The sequence below is a fragment of the Aspergillus pseudodeflectus genome (genome assembly GCF_044049435.1).
Source record: "Aspergillus pseudodeflectus strain CBS 756.74 chromosome Unknown BJX68scaffold_6, whole genome shotgun sequence".
In the NCBI taxonomy this organism is placed as follows: Eukaryota; Fungi; Ascomycota; class Eurotiomycetes; order Eurotiales; family Aspergillaceae; genus Aspergillus; species Aspergillus pseudodeflectus.
Genome location: NW_027263782.1, coordinates 366856 through 383230, shown reverse-complemented (window position 1 = coordinate 383230; position 16375 = coordinate 366856). Strand labels below are relative to the sequence as shown.

Below are 16375 nucleotides of genomic sequence, written 5' to 3'. Positions count from 1 at the left end.
AATCAAGTGTTTAACTTGATGAGATCGCCACGCTTATCTAACTTACCAACCGTTGTCTGCCGTCTAAAAGTCGCTCTTTAGCGAGTCTGCGATGGCTTTCCTGGACTAGTCAATTCGGATCATGATCCAAAGGGAGGGGTCGAACCCCCAGCGCAGAGATGTGAAAATCTCAACGTTACATTTCCCTGATCCAGTATCAGACTAGGGACCGTCAATTAGATCCCCTCAACACGCAGTCAGCATGACCTCCATATCTTCAGATGATGGAAAGCCTCGGGACCCTATCGTCCAAGACTTGCCTGTCAACCTCGAGGGGGATCTGGAGCAACCCATTGCCCCCGACCAGTTCGACAAGAATTACTGCACGACGAAACATGAAATATGGGCCTACTACTCGTGCGTATCTTTAATGACTTAGGAAATGCGTTGCTGAACCCTCTTTAGTTACTACATCGGAAACAATGGATTGTCTCTATTCAGTGCGTGTCAAGACCTTGGCGAAAGCTTAGCCCATTAATCAAGGTCCCGTATACTGACTTTATCGTAGACTTTGCACCAACTGCCTTCCAAAACCTGCTCTATCAAGCAGCTGGTGTCGAGGGCCTACTCCTCTTCGCGGGGAAGCAACGCTCCATCGAGAGCATCGTTCTTCTTTGCAATGGCATTTCATTCGCAATCCAGGTTGTCGTCTTCCTAGTCATTGGCAGCTTCGCCGACTTTGGAACCTGGAGGCCGAATATCCTCATTGGACTATCAATCGTCGCATACGCTATCGGCTTCGGCTGGCTGGGCGTGCACGACGCTGAGAAATGGCACGCCGGGGTTGGTCTGTACATGGTTGGCTTGATCGCGTATCAAACAACCCTAACCTTCTGGACGGCCGCATTCCCAGGACTCGCCCGCAATACGCCCGAGATGAAAGCCAAAGCCGAGGAGTACAACACCGGCACCATCTCCCGCGAGGAGTATGATTTTGCGGACACGATGAAGCGCAGCCAGCTGGCCAACGTTGCGTTCTACGTGCAGTCTGTCGCTGAGATCTTTATTCTCGCTGTGATTGTGGGCATCATGTTTGGGTTGCGTGTTGATGACAGTGAGGCAAATAATAACTGGGGCTTGAGCGTGCTTATTGCCTTTGCGAGTGGAGTCTGGCTCCTGGTTTCGCTGCCTTGGTTCTTCCTTGAGAAGCGCCGGCCGGGGATAGATACCGCGGGTCGAAATATCATCGTTGCCGGGGTCAAGCAGCTGTATATTGCTATGCGACAGATTTGGAAACTCAAGCAAAGCTTGCTATATCTTGTTGGTGAGTATATAGACAGTTTCGGGCACATCGAAGCAGACATGACTGACAAGTATACATAGGTTACTTCCTCCTCGGAGACTCGCTAAACACAACCGTCACCGTTATTGCAACATTGCAGAATAGCATCGTCGCTTACAACACTCTTCAACTAACCTACCTCCTGATAGTAGGGATCGCCGCACAGGTACGTACACCGCACCGCACCGCACCTTTCCCAGAAACCCTAACATTCCCAGGCAATCGGCATCTACACCTTCATGACCCTGCAAACCCGCTTCCACCTCTCCCCGAAAATCATGTTCAACGCCATCGCCCTCGCCATAGTCCTCCTCGACACCTGGGGCATGATCGGAATCTGGACTCAATCATTCGGCTTTCACCACACGTGGGAAATCTGGGCGTACCAAGCTTTCTACGGGCTCTTCGTGTGCCCCTGGTACAGCTACTCGCAGATTCTGATTTCCGAGGTGACTCCCCGCGGGCACGAGTTCTTGTTCTTCAGCCTATTTAGCATCATCGGGAAGACGTCGTCGTTTATTGGGCCGTTGGTGTCGAGTGCGATTATTGATGCGTCGGAATCGGGCAATGCGAGTTTACCGTTTTATTTTTTGGCCGCGTTAAGTTTGCTTAGTGCCGGGGTTTTGTGGGTGTGGTTGGATCTTGAGGGGAGTAAGAGGGAGCAGGAGGTTTTCCTGGAGGATGAACGGATCGAGAGGGAGAAACAGAGAGGTGAGAGTGGTGGTATTCATATTTAGAGGCCAAAGTAGGCGTAGGTGGGTGGACTCATGGGTTACTTTTTGCTAGTAAATAAATTCATGGGTGGTTGGCCATATTGTATCTCAGGCACACGTTCTCATGGGAAAGTTACTTGTCTTGCACTATGATCGATGTTATACTGAGCAAGCGCAAAAAGCTGAACAATCATAAGACATCAAATTTAATTTCAGGTCCCCTAGCGGGAGAGAAAGCAAACTCCAGCCCATGCCATGCCTCTGCGCCGATTTTTAAGAAAACAGAAATAGAGGGTTATAGAAAAGATACAGATAGCAAGCAAAGGGAACATACAGAGGGGAAAAGAGCCTTTATATATTCGGGTAGGCTCAATCCTCTTCCTCCGTTGACTTTGACTTGCTCTTCTTTTTCTTTTTCTCCTTCTTCTCTGATGCGTCGACGTCCGGCTCGACCTCGGAGTCCCGCTTGCGCTTCTTCTTCTTCTCCTTCTTCTCTTTCTTCGCGCGCTCGGCTTCCTCGAGCTCTTCCGGTGCAATGAACGCCTTCTCCCTCTCCTTCATCTTCTCCTCGCGCTTGACCCGCTGCTTCTCCATGATTTCTTCCTTGTGAGCACGGTCCTTGGCCTCCTTGGAAAGGAAGTACTCTCCAGACTCGATCTGCAGATCCACCTTGCTCTTCTCCGGCGCGGGCGGGAAAGGCGTGTAGACCTTCTTCGACTTGTCCGTGACCTTGAGCGGCACGCGGCGCTTGGACAGCGTGCGCTTCTTGAAGTTGGGCAGGAATCGGTCCCAGGATTCTGTGGCAAGTGTAGGGTCCTTGGCGAGCTCGCGCTTAATCATAAGCTCTTTGATGTGGTAGATGGGGTGGATGTTGGCCATGCAGTCGTCGACGATTCTTCGCACTTCCTTTAGGCCCTTAAAGGGACCCATGGCGGCAACGGTGTTTCCTTGCACGAGGATGTAGGTGCTTGTGAGGAGTTCGAGGGCTTTGAGAGTTGAGCCTTGCGGGCCGAGGATACGTTGGCGGCGCTTGACGAAGCGTTCCTTGTTACGGACTTGGTTTCGAATTTTGATGATGTCGCATGCGACGCCGTCTTCGAGAATTTTCAGAGCCTAGACAAAAGTAGAGCGTTAGTTGAGGTATTCCCGAGTTCCGAACGTAAGGGCCGAATTACCTGCTGGACGGGGACACTTCGCGACAGTAATTTGATGAGATCGCGGGCCTTGAGAATCGCTGCTGGGTCGAAAGTTTTCCGAGTCGTCTTCACTGTCATGCTACCCTCCACCAAATCGAGTGTACAGGCAATCCCATGTTTCTCCAGTGCCCTTGTAACAACCGGCCATGCTTCCTTCAGGTATACCTCGCGATACTTGGGGAAAAGCGTAGCAAACGATGACTCTTCGGCGAAACTTCCGGCGGCATTGTCTTCGGGCTGGAAAGGATCGATCTAACAAAAGTCGAAGGTTAGCAACGAGGTCGTGAAGCAGAAAAAAAGAAAAAGCCCGCTTACCTTCCACTTGTCAATGTCGTCCGTGTCCCACGGCTTGTCTCTCTTATATGTGGAGGGCATTTTGACGGCGTTCCTGGTGATGACGGCGGGAAGATAATTTATTGCTGCGAAATTCTTTTGATGGCGGAAACTTTTAACTCGGCCGGCCACTTGCCCTGATAGGAAATGGTTGATGCCTTGGATGTAAGGCTGCAACTAGGCCTTACACGGATCTACACAACACTAAGACTCGAGCGCACGATCGCAAGGAATTTACGGGGTATACGGAGTACATCGTAGCTTATGTAGGCTCGTGCATTAGGCTTGGGCTCTATTATTGACGTGCTCCCGCCAATGTCTGAGAGGTCCAGACTGCGAACGACCTCCATACTCCGTAGAGCTGGACCTCAGTCCGATACCCCTGGAGAGACATCGGTTCTCAGGGATGGATCGCATTCCTGGGTTCTCCTTCGGAAAAGGGCTAGGCCCGCCAGCCTGGCCCCTTTTTGCTTGGAAGGGGGTTGAGCGGCAAGTATGTAGTGTCCAACGGAGCAGTCGTTGGAGCTAAGAATCCGGATATCAGCAAGAGAATGGTCGGGCCACACAGATTGGGTATCGATTTTAACATTCACGCTTTGGCTGTCTAAGGGCTGTGAAACAGGAGCGGATTGAGATAAATGAGCTTTCGCTTCGATCCACCCGTTCGTATTATTGCTCTTGTCGTTGGATTTAGTTCGAGGCAAGTAGTGCAAGTAAATATGTCCAGTGGTATTGGTTCAGGCGAGCGCCTCACTTCCCGGGGTTTCTCCGCAGTTAGATTGAGCTCAATGTTGGCAGTGAAACTCTCATAGACTCGGCGAAACCGAATTAGGAGGAATTACGAGCAGACCTCGCCAGAGTCCAATTGCCTGTATAGGTCGTATATCCCAGCAGAACGCTTGGGTTGCGCTGATTGACCCTAACAATCCGTAATCCGATGCCAAGGAAAGAAGATATTCTTAGCTGAACAGTAAATACCTTATAGGAGCACAGAGCAAAAGACCTAGCTTGATAGCGCGGCTAGTCGAATCCGAATGGTGAAAGTTGGCAGAGAGATATGTATGCTGGTGGAGGAAAAGTAAGGTTCAACCCCGGACCCGCGAAACCTCATCCAGCTCTCTCTTCCTTTTGACCCTCTCTCCTATCTTCTCGCTGCATCGGCATCTTACTCCACTTCCAATGCGCATTTCATTGAGACTTTGTTCCTTTGTAATCGACTGGCCTTTCTGAATATCTTTCTGGTTCCGGATGCTCTTCTCCAGGCTCCTCTGTTTCCTCGCATCGTCGCACGATACCTTGAGGCGAAAGGTCCCACAAAGTCGACCCCATCCATTTCCCTTCTAAACCTGCTCGCTTGCAAAGGAGATATAGAAGGGAGATCTGTTCCGTTATATGGTCCTCTGCGTTCTGATTGAAATGTCATCTGGGCAGCAAAATCCCTCCACCAACTCTTTTTTACCCAAAGGGTCGGCACGCCAGTTTCTTGGAGCGGCGGTAATCAAGCCATGTTTGTATTCACCATAGAGTTAATAGGCCAACACGAGAGCCCTGATTGATAAATAGACCGTCATATAACCTTGTTGTGCACAACTTTACAATGGTAAGTTTGCTGGATCTGATGACAAATAGAGTTTCTTATGGAAAGCAAGGAGTTTATTCAACTGACCACTCTTTCGGAATCGCAGCTCTATCTTTTGCTCAGCCAGCAGGTTCGTTTTGATCAATTGGGGAGCAAGGTCCGGGGATCCATACGCCATTAGGCCAGCAAACCCCCCATGAATATTGTTTCATCGTCCCTCTGATCAATGTCGGGGCTTTCGTCCAATGCAAACATATCTGGTAGGTCAGAACAATGCGGTTACCCCTGAGATTCTGATTTACTTACAGGGGGAAATAAGCCTTCAAGCTGCGGTCACCCACCTCCCCCTGGGCTCGTGATATCAGATCTTGATATTGTGCCGGAGGCATATGAAGTCGTTGAGTCAGAGGATATAGGGACAAGGAAGCGAGCAATTTGGTGATGTTCCCACCATTCATCGTGCCTATACTTCGGCTTGTGGGGTCTGCCTCGTGGTCAATAGAACCCTGCGGCAAGCACATGGACCAGAGTAAGGCAACTTACTATCCGGCCAAGCAGAAAGAGGTAGAGGAATCATCTTGGCATCTACCTCTGTGAAGCCAGCTGCAAGCAAGAGCGTCTTCAGACGGGTGCCCACGCGGAAATCCTTGATTCCTTCCATTGACCTCATGAGTTGCGAACTCCATTGCCTTAATGCATGCTCATCGCTTATCGAGCCGTTGTCTGACTGGACGTTGAAGTATATTTCGACCATCTGCACCCAGCCCCCTGGTTTCAGAACTCTATACCTCCCAACCGTCAGCGATGTGCCCTCGGCAAACAATCCAATGTACGGATTCACCGCCAAAACTAAACCTTTTGATGTCTCGAATATATGATGGCCATCGGGCTCGATTGATTCCTGCCGCGAGAAGTCGAGAATGGACAAGGTCGAAGGAACTCGAGGAGAAGGTGAAAGGCCGGTTGAGATCGTCGACCTGTCAGGGGTGCATTAGCACTCTCTGCCCAATATAATTCGATGCAAGTGATCGTTCAGACGACTATATGGCAAAACCGTGCCAAGTTAGATCCCCCTCGCACGCCAGCGAGGAGAGGATGCTCAAACGCGGGGATTTTGAAACAATACTAATCAAGAGGAGGGGCAGCTCACTTGGAGACAGAGGTTTTCTGGCATATCGTCCGGGCCCATATGAGGGTAAATATCGACTCCGATCACCTGAAAAATATGGCGTGGTTAGCTAAAGTTAGAGCTAGGTGGCTTTGTCTGCGTACGAACTTCACAGTCTGGATTCTGTTCTGCTACATCGATAGCCCAGGAGCCCGCACCATAGCCGCAGTCTAGCACCTTTTGCAAGCGTCGTATCGGAGGGAAGATCAGTCGACCGTCAAAGACTCTGCTGAAGATACGATGCTGGAGTTCCAAGCGCTCCGCTTCATCCTGTCGAGCGCCATAAATGAGTATAGAGTCAGTAAGCGGAGACGAACCCTTACTTCGTCGACAGGCTCGAATGATATTTGGTTGTCGATTGAGTATTGTTGGTACTCTCGACCATGAACAGATACTGTGCGAAGGTATTCGTCGTCCAACTCCTCTGTTTGCGAACTCGGACTCCTTTGGCAACAAAAAGTCAGAATCTCTCACAAGTACCTGAATTGACAATGCTCGGGAAAGGATACGTCATTATTGGTGGCTGAGGCTTGGGCTGAGTGCCGTTGTGCGTCGGCTAGTAGGTTGGTTTAGAGGGGAGGCGAGAGATCTCATGCCGAAGTGGGATGTTGGGTTAATATCTCGTGGCGGGTGACGGGCGAACTTAGTGTGGTCTGAGTCTTTGTTCAAGCGAACGATGTGGCAGAGGAATCCGTCGGCATGGAAAGACCGTTGGGCTCGGGCAAATGACGAGTGTTTTTGCCCTGTGGACGATTCGGAGAACTACACGGGATTCGCTTTTGTTGCCTAGGTACGAAATGTACGGAGGGTAAGAGATTGTGCTCAACCTCGAGCCTCCCGCGTGCCCTCATGTGGGAGTTCCCAGCAGATCCATACTGGGGAATATAGGACAAATCTGATTCGAACGAGACAAAAGCAACCTGGAACGCATGATTCATGGCTTACATTGATCGCCTACATCCTCAGAACAAGGCCCGCATCCCCTGCCTAACGGAAATACACACCAGCTTCTCAGGCATAATAAGAGCATTACGTGCAGGCAGCATCGCAGGGGTTGGAGGGGTCAGCAGTGCGCCGCGGAGTGGCACGGCCATGATCGCGATACACAACCTGCTTCAAAATCCACAGTTATTCTGTTCCTGGTTCCAACGATATGCCATGAGTGGCCGAGTGATCAGTGTGAGAAACTCAGGGGTTGCCTTGACTTACCTTTGGAAGGTCATCGAACAGGTCAGCCAGCCCTGGATGATCTCCGAAGGCAAAAAGCCTGCGATTCCGTTGCGACGCTCCGCGGTTATCGGAATGGCAAACATGGACCATTAGTCAACGACTCAACACTCTGAGATCCAGGCCGCTGCAACACACACAGTCACGAGGAAAGTAAATAGTGGAGCACTATGGACTTCACAATAATGACCATTCTCGGATACATGCACGTCAGGAAGTCGGCCGACTATACCTTGAAAGGTCATCGGATGGCAGCCCGAGGACTAACGACGTTGCCAACGTAACCAACCCATAACCCGCATGTCATGGCCGAGCAACCATTCGCAAGAAAGTTTGCGGGCTAACTGGCGTTAAAAGACCTCGGGGTGATTTCCCAATTACTCAACCGAAGCCTCTTAGGGCATAAGGAACTCTTGGAACTATATTTGTGGCTTGATCCCTCTGCCACCCGAGTCTGGCGAGCCGCGGTCATATAGATCGCATATGCATCTACACGAGTTCGGCGACGGCGCTCCCCGAGTTCAGCTGAACGGATAGCGCCATTCACAAGGGAATGGGGGAATTATTCTTCAATTTTGAGGGCGGCCTTCGAAATGCACAAACTAGAGGACGAAAATGCGAACATTATTCTCACATTACCTCAGCGGGTCCGAAAGACTCAGCAGTCCAAAGTCGTTCCCCCCACGCGTTTTCCGACATGCAGGATTTCCTGGGCTATTATAATTTCTTTCCCTTGATCCTTCTCTAATGCTCCCACGCCACTTGTTCACCGCTTCTTCAAGGTCATCTCGCTATTTGTATGTGACCTTGGAACAATTGACACTAGATGACCAGTTTGATGGGCCTCAATCCTGATCAAGAATAGCAGGAAGGGCCAATCTGGACCTCCCTTCGCTATGAGCCAATTACATCCGTTATGCGTCCTGCAGACTCCAACCACTTTGAACAACTTGAGCAGCGGCTCGCCCAGAGAGGAACAACGGCTGTGGAGCCTGAAACGGGCCAAGCTCCAACAGCCATTGTGAGGAGTTGCGCTGAACTTTGGAAAGGGAGACTATCCCGAAAAACAAGTGCAGACAGTCCAGAAGGAACTTTGATTTGTCCCATTGGCTGTGGACACTGGACATGACTTGAAGCCAGGTAACCGGTGGCTTAAATACGACTCGGAGGCTGCCAGGCTGGAGCCAGACGGTTAAAGTGAAAAATGCATGCCAGTCCACGGGAGAACGAAGCGTTCTGATTCGAGATGTTTGCTTAAAGCGGGACACGCTATTCTCGAAACGACAAGCTGCAGCAGAGATGCAGCGGCATATTCTTGCATTCTTCCAATGTAAGCGCACCGGGCGTTCATGCATGTCAAAGCGGTTCAAACGGGCCCGAGTTGACATATGTATCCAACTGCTCGGGACCGATGCTAAAAAGGTGCAATGGTGGTCCAATGTGAATAGTCCTTGGTAGGGATTAAGAATCCCAGAGCCACGGTTCAGCTTCGGGAAGCAAAGCCCATTTTTGGGGGGTGCGGCCCGTTAGTCTTAGTGTGGTCCCGCGCGTGGGAAATGGAGTCGGTGCCGTCGGATCTTCGCAATGGACGCATACTCCAGTCCGTCGCAAGTTTATGCCCATCGTTCTCATTTCTGAGGCTCGTCATTCTACTGTTTACGATGGCCTCACTCAGGAAGCTGGACCCTACACCGATCAGTGATCCATAATACCATTTACGGGAATCCGAAGCCGACACTATCCGGACTCGTAACTTCGGAAAATTATATTCTATTATTTTGCTCGACAGCCAAATAAAATGGACGAGGGAACCTGAAGTATTGCAGTCGATTGTCTGACTGGCCTCTCTATACCCCACAGGCACTGCCTGACCGACCACAAGGACAATAATCTTGCGCACAATCCCGAAACGCACCATCCGAACCCTGCAGATAGCATACTCCGCGGCCATTAGAGAATCAGGTATATCCCTTTTGAAATATACACACGCACCCACAAACTCAGCTCAATGTCGTGCTTTCGTTGTGATGCAGAGACGTGTGTTGATAAAGCAATCCGGAGTGCGCAAACCTCTCCAACTATCGGCTAGGGGTTAGAAACGACTGACAGAAACGCTGCCATCGAACTATATGTCGCGCGTGGGTCCGTTGCACCATTTGACGCTTTATTCTGGGTCTGCAATGCCTCTGAACACACGACTTGAAAAAGCTGACCGGGTTTTCTAACAGAACCCGGGTGAAGAGAGCCATGTACTTTTGCGTGCGACTGTGGGCATCTGAGGTATGTGTGTGGTGGCGAGTGGCCTATAGAATAGACGGTATACACTGCGTAGATGGAAAGATGCAGAGCTCATTTCTCTGTTTCGGTCTCAGCGTCGGTATCGGGCCTCAGTCTTCCTTACTAATAGAGCTCAAAGCGTGCGCTAGCTTCAACAAGACCACACTCTCAGTGGCGGCAAAGTAGTTCAGGCTGGATTCGTCAGCATGTGTACAATCGTATAAGTTGAAGCTGACGTGATATGAGCAGCACTGCTTACCTGTCCATGAGAATCCGGAGATGGCGACCGAAGTGGTCTTCATACCGCTTCAGGGTATCTTCGAGTTTTCCGATTCGAGAAGGGTCGTAAGCTCGCCCGTCGGCTACGGCTGGGTCTGCACTCAGCTCTGGGTCTGCCGAGGTCAAGGCGCGAGCCAAGGATGAGGCGGTCCAGGATGCGAACATGGTGCAGCAGGTTAGGAGTTTGGAGTGAATCTGTTGTCGGGTTAATCATTTTCCATTGACCTTGAAGATCGGGGTTGCGCAAAACCTACCTTGAGTAGCTTAGCCTGCGTCAGCATACACTCTTTCAGGCACGTATCCAAGAAATCGACGTGATCTTGCATGAGTTCGTCAACTGTCCGGTTAACTTGCTTCGTGCCGTTTACTGTGACTTCCGACCCGTCTGCGTCGGTGCCATTCACGCGGTCCATGAGTTTCTGCCAGTTCGGCTCTATAACTTCCGCTGTGCAAAAGTAGAGCAGCTGCTGTATAAAGACGAGCATCTTAGAGCGCAGGTTCCACGCGCGCCTCTTCCACAATTCGAGACGTCGATCGGATGACTTGTGTCGCCAGCCGAGGATCTTGGTCTGGTCCAGCCAGGCAGATGATAGCATGGTTTCGAGATGGCGGAGGGATAGCAGGTGTCGGAAGATGAGTTGGTAACGGAGTACGGTCTTGCGGCTGATGACGAGGGAGAGCGGGAAGGGGACGGAATAGTCGAGTTCGAGGGCGTCGAAACCGATGATGTCCTTGTCGTCGTCTCCGCCTGCTTGCGGGGCCTGGTATTTCTCCAGTGCAGCTTCGGGGTTGTCCTGGTCGATACCAGAGACGCTGACAACTTGCATGAGCCATTTGGTGAGTCCAATCTTGTTCATTCGGACTTTGACGTCTTCCTTGAAAGGGTCTTGTGCAGCGATACTGCCTGGTTGGCGTAGTACTAGATCTAGAAGTGATTGCAACTTGCTTTCGTTGACGTTTTTCGCCGGTTTGCGCAGCTCTGACGCCCCAAGTTCGAGGAAATAGGAAAAGAAGTCGGATCGGTCCAGGAAAAAGTAGTGTTTGAGGGAGCGGAAGCGAGTAGTAAGAGAGTTTTTAGTTAAGAGAAGATTCAGCAGCGAGGCGTTGGCATAGGTGTAGGCGGCGTTCACGTTCTCCAGGAAGCGAGGGTCATCAAACGTCTTGGGTACGTCCTTGACTGCTTTGCTAACATCAACACCTCCACACTCCCGGACGACATTCAGATATTTTCCAGCTAGGAGGACCTTGTCTCGTACGCTGGCAAGCTGAGGTGGAACCTCGTTATCGCGAATCGTATATCGCTTTTCCCAGTATTCATCCGTGTAATCTTCCTCTAGCTTCTCGCGTTTGATCCATTTCTGCTCCTTGACGAGGAATTCCGCGTGAGGGTCCTTGATCCCGCCATGATGGAGCCACTCATTGAGCATTGCCATGTAGGGCCTGCTAGATTCCCGAAGAAGAGTCTCTAGTAGTGTCTTTGTGGTCGGATCACCAGAGAATGTTGCTAACCGTTCGGTCAAAAGCCGCAATACATTGCCTCCTTTACAGATCTTTTTGCTGGACATAGCACCGGGAACAAGATCTCCCCCCTCTCGCAATTGCTCAAGAATATTATCAACGTCGTCGAAGTCGTCTATTGATTCGTCGAGATCTTGATCTAGGAGACCGTTTCGTTTGAGTAGCTCTTGGCCTAAGGAGTATAGTTGAGCTAGGCATTGGCTAGTCGGCATGGTGTGGAGGTGGAGTACGTGAAGGGTGAAGTTAGGATTGTTTAGGAGTTGTGTCTCAAGCTGGGCGACAAGGATCAAATAATCCTTTAACAGTTTCCGAATTGTGGCGCATAATGCGTGGCTCACTGCACCATACTCTGCGCGACTCTGGACTTCGACGAAAGCCTCCAAAGCACTGTAATGTGTCGCCATCTTCAGCATAGACCTGGTGAGGTCTCGCAAGGTCGGATCGAGCCCTGACGGTAGCTGGAATGCAGGCCCAGTCAAGCGCTCCTTTTCCGCCGTTGGATCATACTGAGGTTGATAATGGATGTATTGCCCTTCGAATCCCATGAACACAAACAACAAGTCTTCTAGAATCGCATTTTCCTGCGCATCGGTAGAAAGGTCGCGCAACGGGGTCGGCTGAAGGTATTGAGGGAGAGATGAAGCGAGCGGAGGTACGGATACGCGACTAGCTAATGGTGCTGTAGAATGAGGCATCAACGAGGCGTGCGGGTTCCAAGGCACTGGATCGAGGACAGTTAGTACCGCGACTGATTCCTTGAATTCAGGAACTAACGATCCGATGCCTCCTTCTCCTTCTTCTTCACATTTGGACTGAGAGCTTCAGGCGGGTTCGCCCGCCTTGACCGCGACTTGTCTCCTTCTCCTCTATTTCCTGCGCTGGGCGACTCCCTCACCGGGTTCCTTGATCGGCCATGTACTTTCTCTTTGGTCTGAACTGTCAGGCGTTCGGTTCGCTTTTCGCTCGTGATGTGATCTCGGGGCACCTTGGTCTTCTGTGTCGACGTGCTCCCGCGATGATCCATGTTTTCTGCTTGTAATGGGGAAGCTGTGCCGCCGCGTAGACCGAGCTTTTCAGCATCGCCGACAACGCGACCAGATGCAACGCGGGGTCGTGGTGCGTTCATGTGGCTGGCGCGGCGGTCATTGATGGACATGGTCCTGCCAGGTGCAGAGCCAGTGATCGGGCATTCATAGATAGACAAACAAACAACCAAAAACTAGCAAGGAGTTGTCGAATTCGGGCATGAACATGGGAGGTTGGTATACTGAACCCTGCGTCCTTCCGTCCGTTTGGTTTTAGCGCGATTTTGGCATCGGCGCCAGGCTTGATGCCTGAGGCGGCGAGACTCTCCGCCAGGCACTTGCGGGACTTGCGTAGCCCATCTCAGAGCTCCAGAGCTCCAGCTTCGGCATCTTCAGCACCGCACCCACTCCTTGCCTATTTACCTCTACTCTAATCTCCGAACACAGCCTCTGACAGCTCTGTATACCTCTCCTAGTTGACATTGTACCTCTCAGATAATCCAACATGTTCATCGCGCGATCTGAATACGGTAAGCTCCACCAGACCTCATCTTCAAGACTCCGATGATCTAACGACTTCGCTGGCAGACCGTGGAATTAAGTACGACATTCTCCCGCTTGAGATTCAGCCGCTCTATCAGATGTTCTAACGCAATGATAACAGCACCTTCTCCCCAGAAGGGCGTTTATTCCAGGTTGAATACTCCCTTGAAGCTATTAAGCTCGGTTCAACCGCCATCGGTGTACGTCTGCTCTATTTCGTCGTGTTATCTCAACCTGTCTACGTCAATATCGGGGGTTATTAAATTGCCTGCGAGAGGCAAACATGTACAGCCCGCTGACTGCTCCATTAGGTAGCTACATCAGAAGGTGTAATCCTCGGTGTTGAGAAGCGTGTCACATCTACCCTGCTCGAGGCATCCTCCGTGGAGAAGATCGTCGAAATTGATCAGCACATTGGCTGTGCCATGTCCGGCCTGCAGGCTGACGCCCGATCCTTAGTCGAACATGCCCGCGTTGAATCCCAGAACCACTCTTTCCACTACGCCGAACCGTTGCGGGTTGAGAGCTGCACTCAGGCGATCTGCGACCTTGCCCTGCGCTTCGGAGAGACTGGAGATGATGAGGAGAGTGTTATGAGCAGACCTTTCGGCGTTGCCCTGTTAATTGCTGGTATCGACGAGGATGGTCCTCAGCTGTACGTTCTTTAAATTCTCCCGCACCCATCTTGCACTAAATGCCAGTCTTGATGCGATTGCTGATATTTTCTACTATATTAGATATCACGCTGAGCCCTCCGGTACGTTCTACCGCTACGACGCGAAAGCCATCGGGTCCGGAAGCGAAGGAGCGCAGGCGGAGTTGCAGAACGAATATCACCGCTCCTTGACACTTTCCGAGGCGGAGACGTTGGTTCTGAAGACACTTAAGCAGGTCATGGAGGAGAAGCTAGATGCGAAGAATGTTCAGCTAGCGAGCGTCACTAAGGAGAAGGGCTTCCGCATTTACAACGATGAGGAAATGGGACGTGCTGTTGCTCAGCTGGGCGGGAACCAATAAGTGAAATCGGATATCCTGAAGCTCTGCTGGGACCATCATGAAGATATGTGTTCTACAGAGGGCAGTTATGTTGGACTTGCATAGAAAAGAACCAAATGACCTTGCCTGATGACCTTGAAACAAATTCCTCTTCTGCCCACAATATACGTATATGACGCGAAGGCTAAAGTATAGCTCGTGACTGAGGTCTAAAACATACAATGGGTATCAAGCTGATCAAGATATTGATCAGCGAATTTTATAGACACAGGGTTTCAGCACAGCGGCCTCTTCCTCTGGCGACATTCCCTTCTCTTCAACCTTGGCCTTCTCAATGAACCTCTTCTTACCAGCTGCAGGTGCCGCAGCAGATGCATGCGGACCCTTCGTCGGGGCACCACCCTGTTTCACAAACTCCATTTTGACAAACATCTTGTTCGACTTATCCACAGACTCCGGCTTGAGAACAAACCCTCTCGTCCTAAATACCTCAATAAAGGCCGAGATATCAGTCCCGTCATCCTGCGCAGGACGAGCATCTTCGGCGTAGATATCTTCTTCATCAACATCAGACCCAGCGTCATCATCGCCCTTCTTCTTGAGCTTCTTCTTCTCGGCCTTGGTAAGGGTCCTTTTTGCGCCGATCTGCGCCTTTTTGCGGGTGACTTTGCCGAAGCGGCTTTTCACCTCGCTGACCCAGCATTCACCCTTGCCGTCGCTACGAAGGACGCGCCAGGCTTCTTCAACGAACGAAACCCAGTTCGTGCCCATAAGACTCAAACAAAAGATTGCAACGTCAACGGAACCGTCTTCGGCTGGAAGGTTGGAAATGTCGGCTTTGGTTATAGGAGAGTCTTTGGGGGCGTGAAGGTCGTAGCTGAGGAGTTTGAGCTTGAGCTTCTGGGCTGATGGGGCCAGGGTGCGGTGGAGCTGAGCATCACCACAGCCTAGATCGGCAATGGTGCATGTGCCGTTGGGTCGTCTCGGTATCGGTAGTGCCTGGTTCCGTGACTTTTGGTCTGGTTTGTTTCCTTTCCTGGGGGCATTTGAGATAGCGGCCCTGGCACGAATAGCGCTGATGTATCCGTGGACAGGGTTTGAGGGCCAAGACTCTTTAACCTGGCGGGAGAAACCTGCGTGGTATTCTTCGAAGAGTTCGGGGCTCGCAGTGAAGAGCTCGAGGGCTTTCGTCGACGGGGTGGTGTAGAGAGTTTCGTTCAAGTGGCGGAAGCGAGAAGAAATCAGTTTTTGTCGCATAGCCTGCTGAAGAGGTGTTAGACTGGCCTCTGTCTTCGGAGGCGCTACTGGTAGAGACTCAGTTTGAGGGACGGAATCGGTAGCCGGTGCAGATCCTTCGGACTGCTGAGGACCCTTGTTCTTGTTCTTCCTCTTCCTCTTGGATTTGCCTTCGGTAGCATCTGATCCTGTGGGCTCCGTTTCAGGAGCCACTTCGGAGTCGGCGTCTTGTTTGGGACCATCGTCTTTCTGTTCCTTCTTGCGCTTTTTGTCATGCCTCACAGATTTGGCGTTGTTCTGCTTTCCATGCTTCGCCGGGCCAGTCAGGCCTTCAATATGACGGCGGTACATCGCGTCGACATTCTTCTTGGTGACCTGATCATCCCGCTTGCGCTTCTTCGATTTGGCGTTTGCATTCGGTTTGGGCGACTCGGTGGTCTGGGTCTGGGTCTGGGTTTTCACGGGCTCGCTCTGCGGTTTGAGCGCAGATGCTGAAACTGACCAGCCTGGAACGGCAAACATGGTAGAATTGACGAGAGGCAACTGCTTCCGAAAACTGTCCGTGGGAATCAAGGGACCGTTCCGTTCGATACCAACTGGGAGTGACCGTTGCGAGCAGAAAAACCAGCAAGAAAATTTTGGTGGATGAGGCTTTCTGCCTGTCAAAAATGGCGGTACAATTTTAGCTACACCGCCTACTGTAACAGACCCTGAGATGCCGAGTTCAACCCTCGGCGATTCGGTCTGATGGTGTTTAGATGATTGAATAATGATCCCGCTACTTGCTTCAAGCAGAACTGATCTATAATTGGAAGTGCTCCTCTAAATATACAGAGTTGAGCAAATGCCCTCAACGTAAGCCATGGATGTCAGGGGAGGCTGCCGATCCCAACTGGCGATCTCGAATGTGATAGGCTTGAGCCAACAATCAGCTGTGGCCCGGCCGCCCGGGCTTAAATGCTGC

General features: G+C 51.2%; 6 protein-coding genes across 6 annotated transcripts; 2 read left to right on the top strand and 4 right to left on the bottom strand.

Moving 5' to 3' along the window:
* Nucleotides 1-51: 51 nt before the first annotated feature.
* BJX68DRAFT_177664 (MFS transporter) lies at nucleotides 52-2073 on the top strand. The gene is made up of 5 exons (XM_071037151.1): nucleotides 52-396; nucleotides 445-479; nucleotides 548-1303; nucleotides 1363-1487; nucleotides 1540-2073. Exons 1-5 carry the CDS (start codon nucleotides 242-244, stop codon nucleotides 2056-2058), a joined length of 1590 nt encoding a protein of 529 aa, XP_070903019.1. The 5' UTR covers nucleotides 52-241; the 3' UTR covers nucleotides 2059-2073.
* A 20-nt stretch (nucleotides 2074-2093) lies between these two features.
* Nucleotides 2094-3633, bottom strand: BJX68DRAFT_228908 (KRR1 small subunit processome component). The gene is made up of 3 exons (XM_071038929.1): nucleotides 3546-3633; nucleotides 3210-3482; nucleotides 2094-3147 (listed from the first exon to the last, which is right to left on the bottom strand). Exons 1-3 carry the CDS (start codon nucleotides 3603-3605, stop codon nucleotides 2404-2406), a joined length of 1077 nt encoding a protein of 358 aa, XP_070903018.1. The 5' UTR covers nucleotides 3606-3633; the 3' UTR covers nucleotides 2094-2403.
* A 1732-nt stretch (nucleotides 3634-5365) lies between these two features.
* BJX68DRAFT_253017 (class I SAM-dependent methyltransferase) lies at nucleotides 5366-7623 on the bottom strand (the record flags this gene model as incomplete). The annotated part of the gene is made up of 8 exons (XM_071042646.1): nucleotides 5366-5399; nucleotides 5449-5626; nucleotides 5686-5924; nucleotides 5998-6119; nucleotides 6293-6358; nucleotides 6419-6580; nucleotides 6634-6754; nucleotides 7520-7623. 8 exons carry the CDS (start codon nucleotides 7621-7623, stop codon nucleotides 5366-5368), a joined length of 1026 nt encoding a protein of 341 aa, XP_070903017.1.
* A 1801-nt stretch (nucleotides 7624-9424) lies between these two features.
* Nucleotides 9425-12863, bottom strand: BJX68DRAFT_177572 (gamma-tubulin-complex subunit SPC97). The gene is made up of 4 exons (XM_071037150.1): nucleotides 12386-12863; nucleotides 10348-12332; nucleotides 10074-10288; nucleotides 9425-10006 (listed from the first exon to the last, which is right to left on the bottom strand). Exons 1-4 carry the CDS (start codon nucleotides 12765-12767, stop codon nucleotides 9925-9927), a joined length of 2664 nt encoding a protein of 887 aa, XP_070903016.1. The 5' UTR covers nucleotides 12768-12863; the 3' UTR covers nucleotides 9425-9924.
* Nucleotides 12864-13015: 152 nt separating this feature from the next.
* Nucleotides 13016-14317, top strand: pup2 (proteasome core particle subunit alpha 5). Its single transcript, XM_071038928.1, has 5 exons — nucleotides 13016-13166; nucleotides 13225-13237; nucleotides 13301-13379; nucleotides 13491-13834; nucleotides 13917-14317. The coding sequence occupies exons 1-5, from the start codon at nucleotides 13142-13144 to the stop codon at nucleotides 14194-14196; spliced, it is 741 nt and encodes a 246-aa protein (XP_070903015.1). The 5' UTR covers nucleotides 13016-13141; the 3' UTR covers nucleotides 14197-14317.
* On the bottom strand, nucleotides 14318-16025 carry BJX68DRAFT_228888 (25S rRNA (adenine645-N1)-methyltransferase). The gene has a single exon (XM_071038927.1). It carries the CDS (start codon nucleotides 15931-15933, stop codon nucleotides 14425-14427), a length of 1509 nt encoding a protein of 502 aa, XP_070903014.1. The 5' UTR covers nucleotides 15934-16025; the 3' UTR covers nucleotides 14318-14424.
* Nucleotides 16026-16375: the final 350 nt, after the last annotated feature.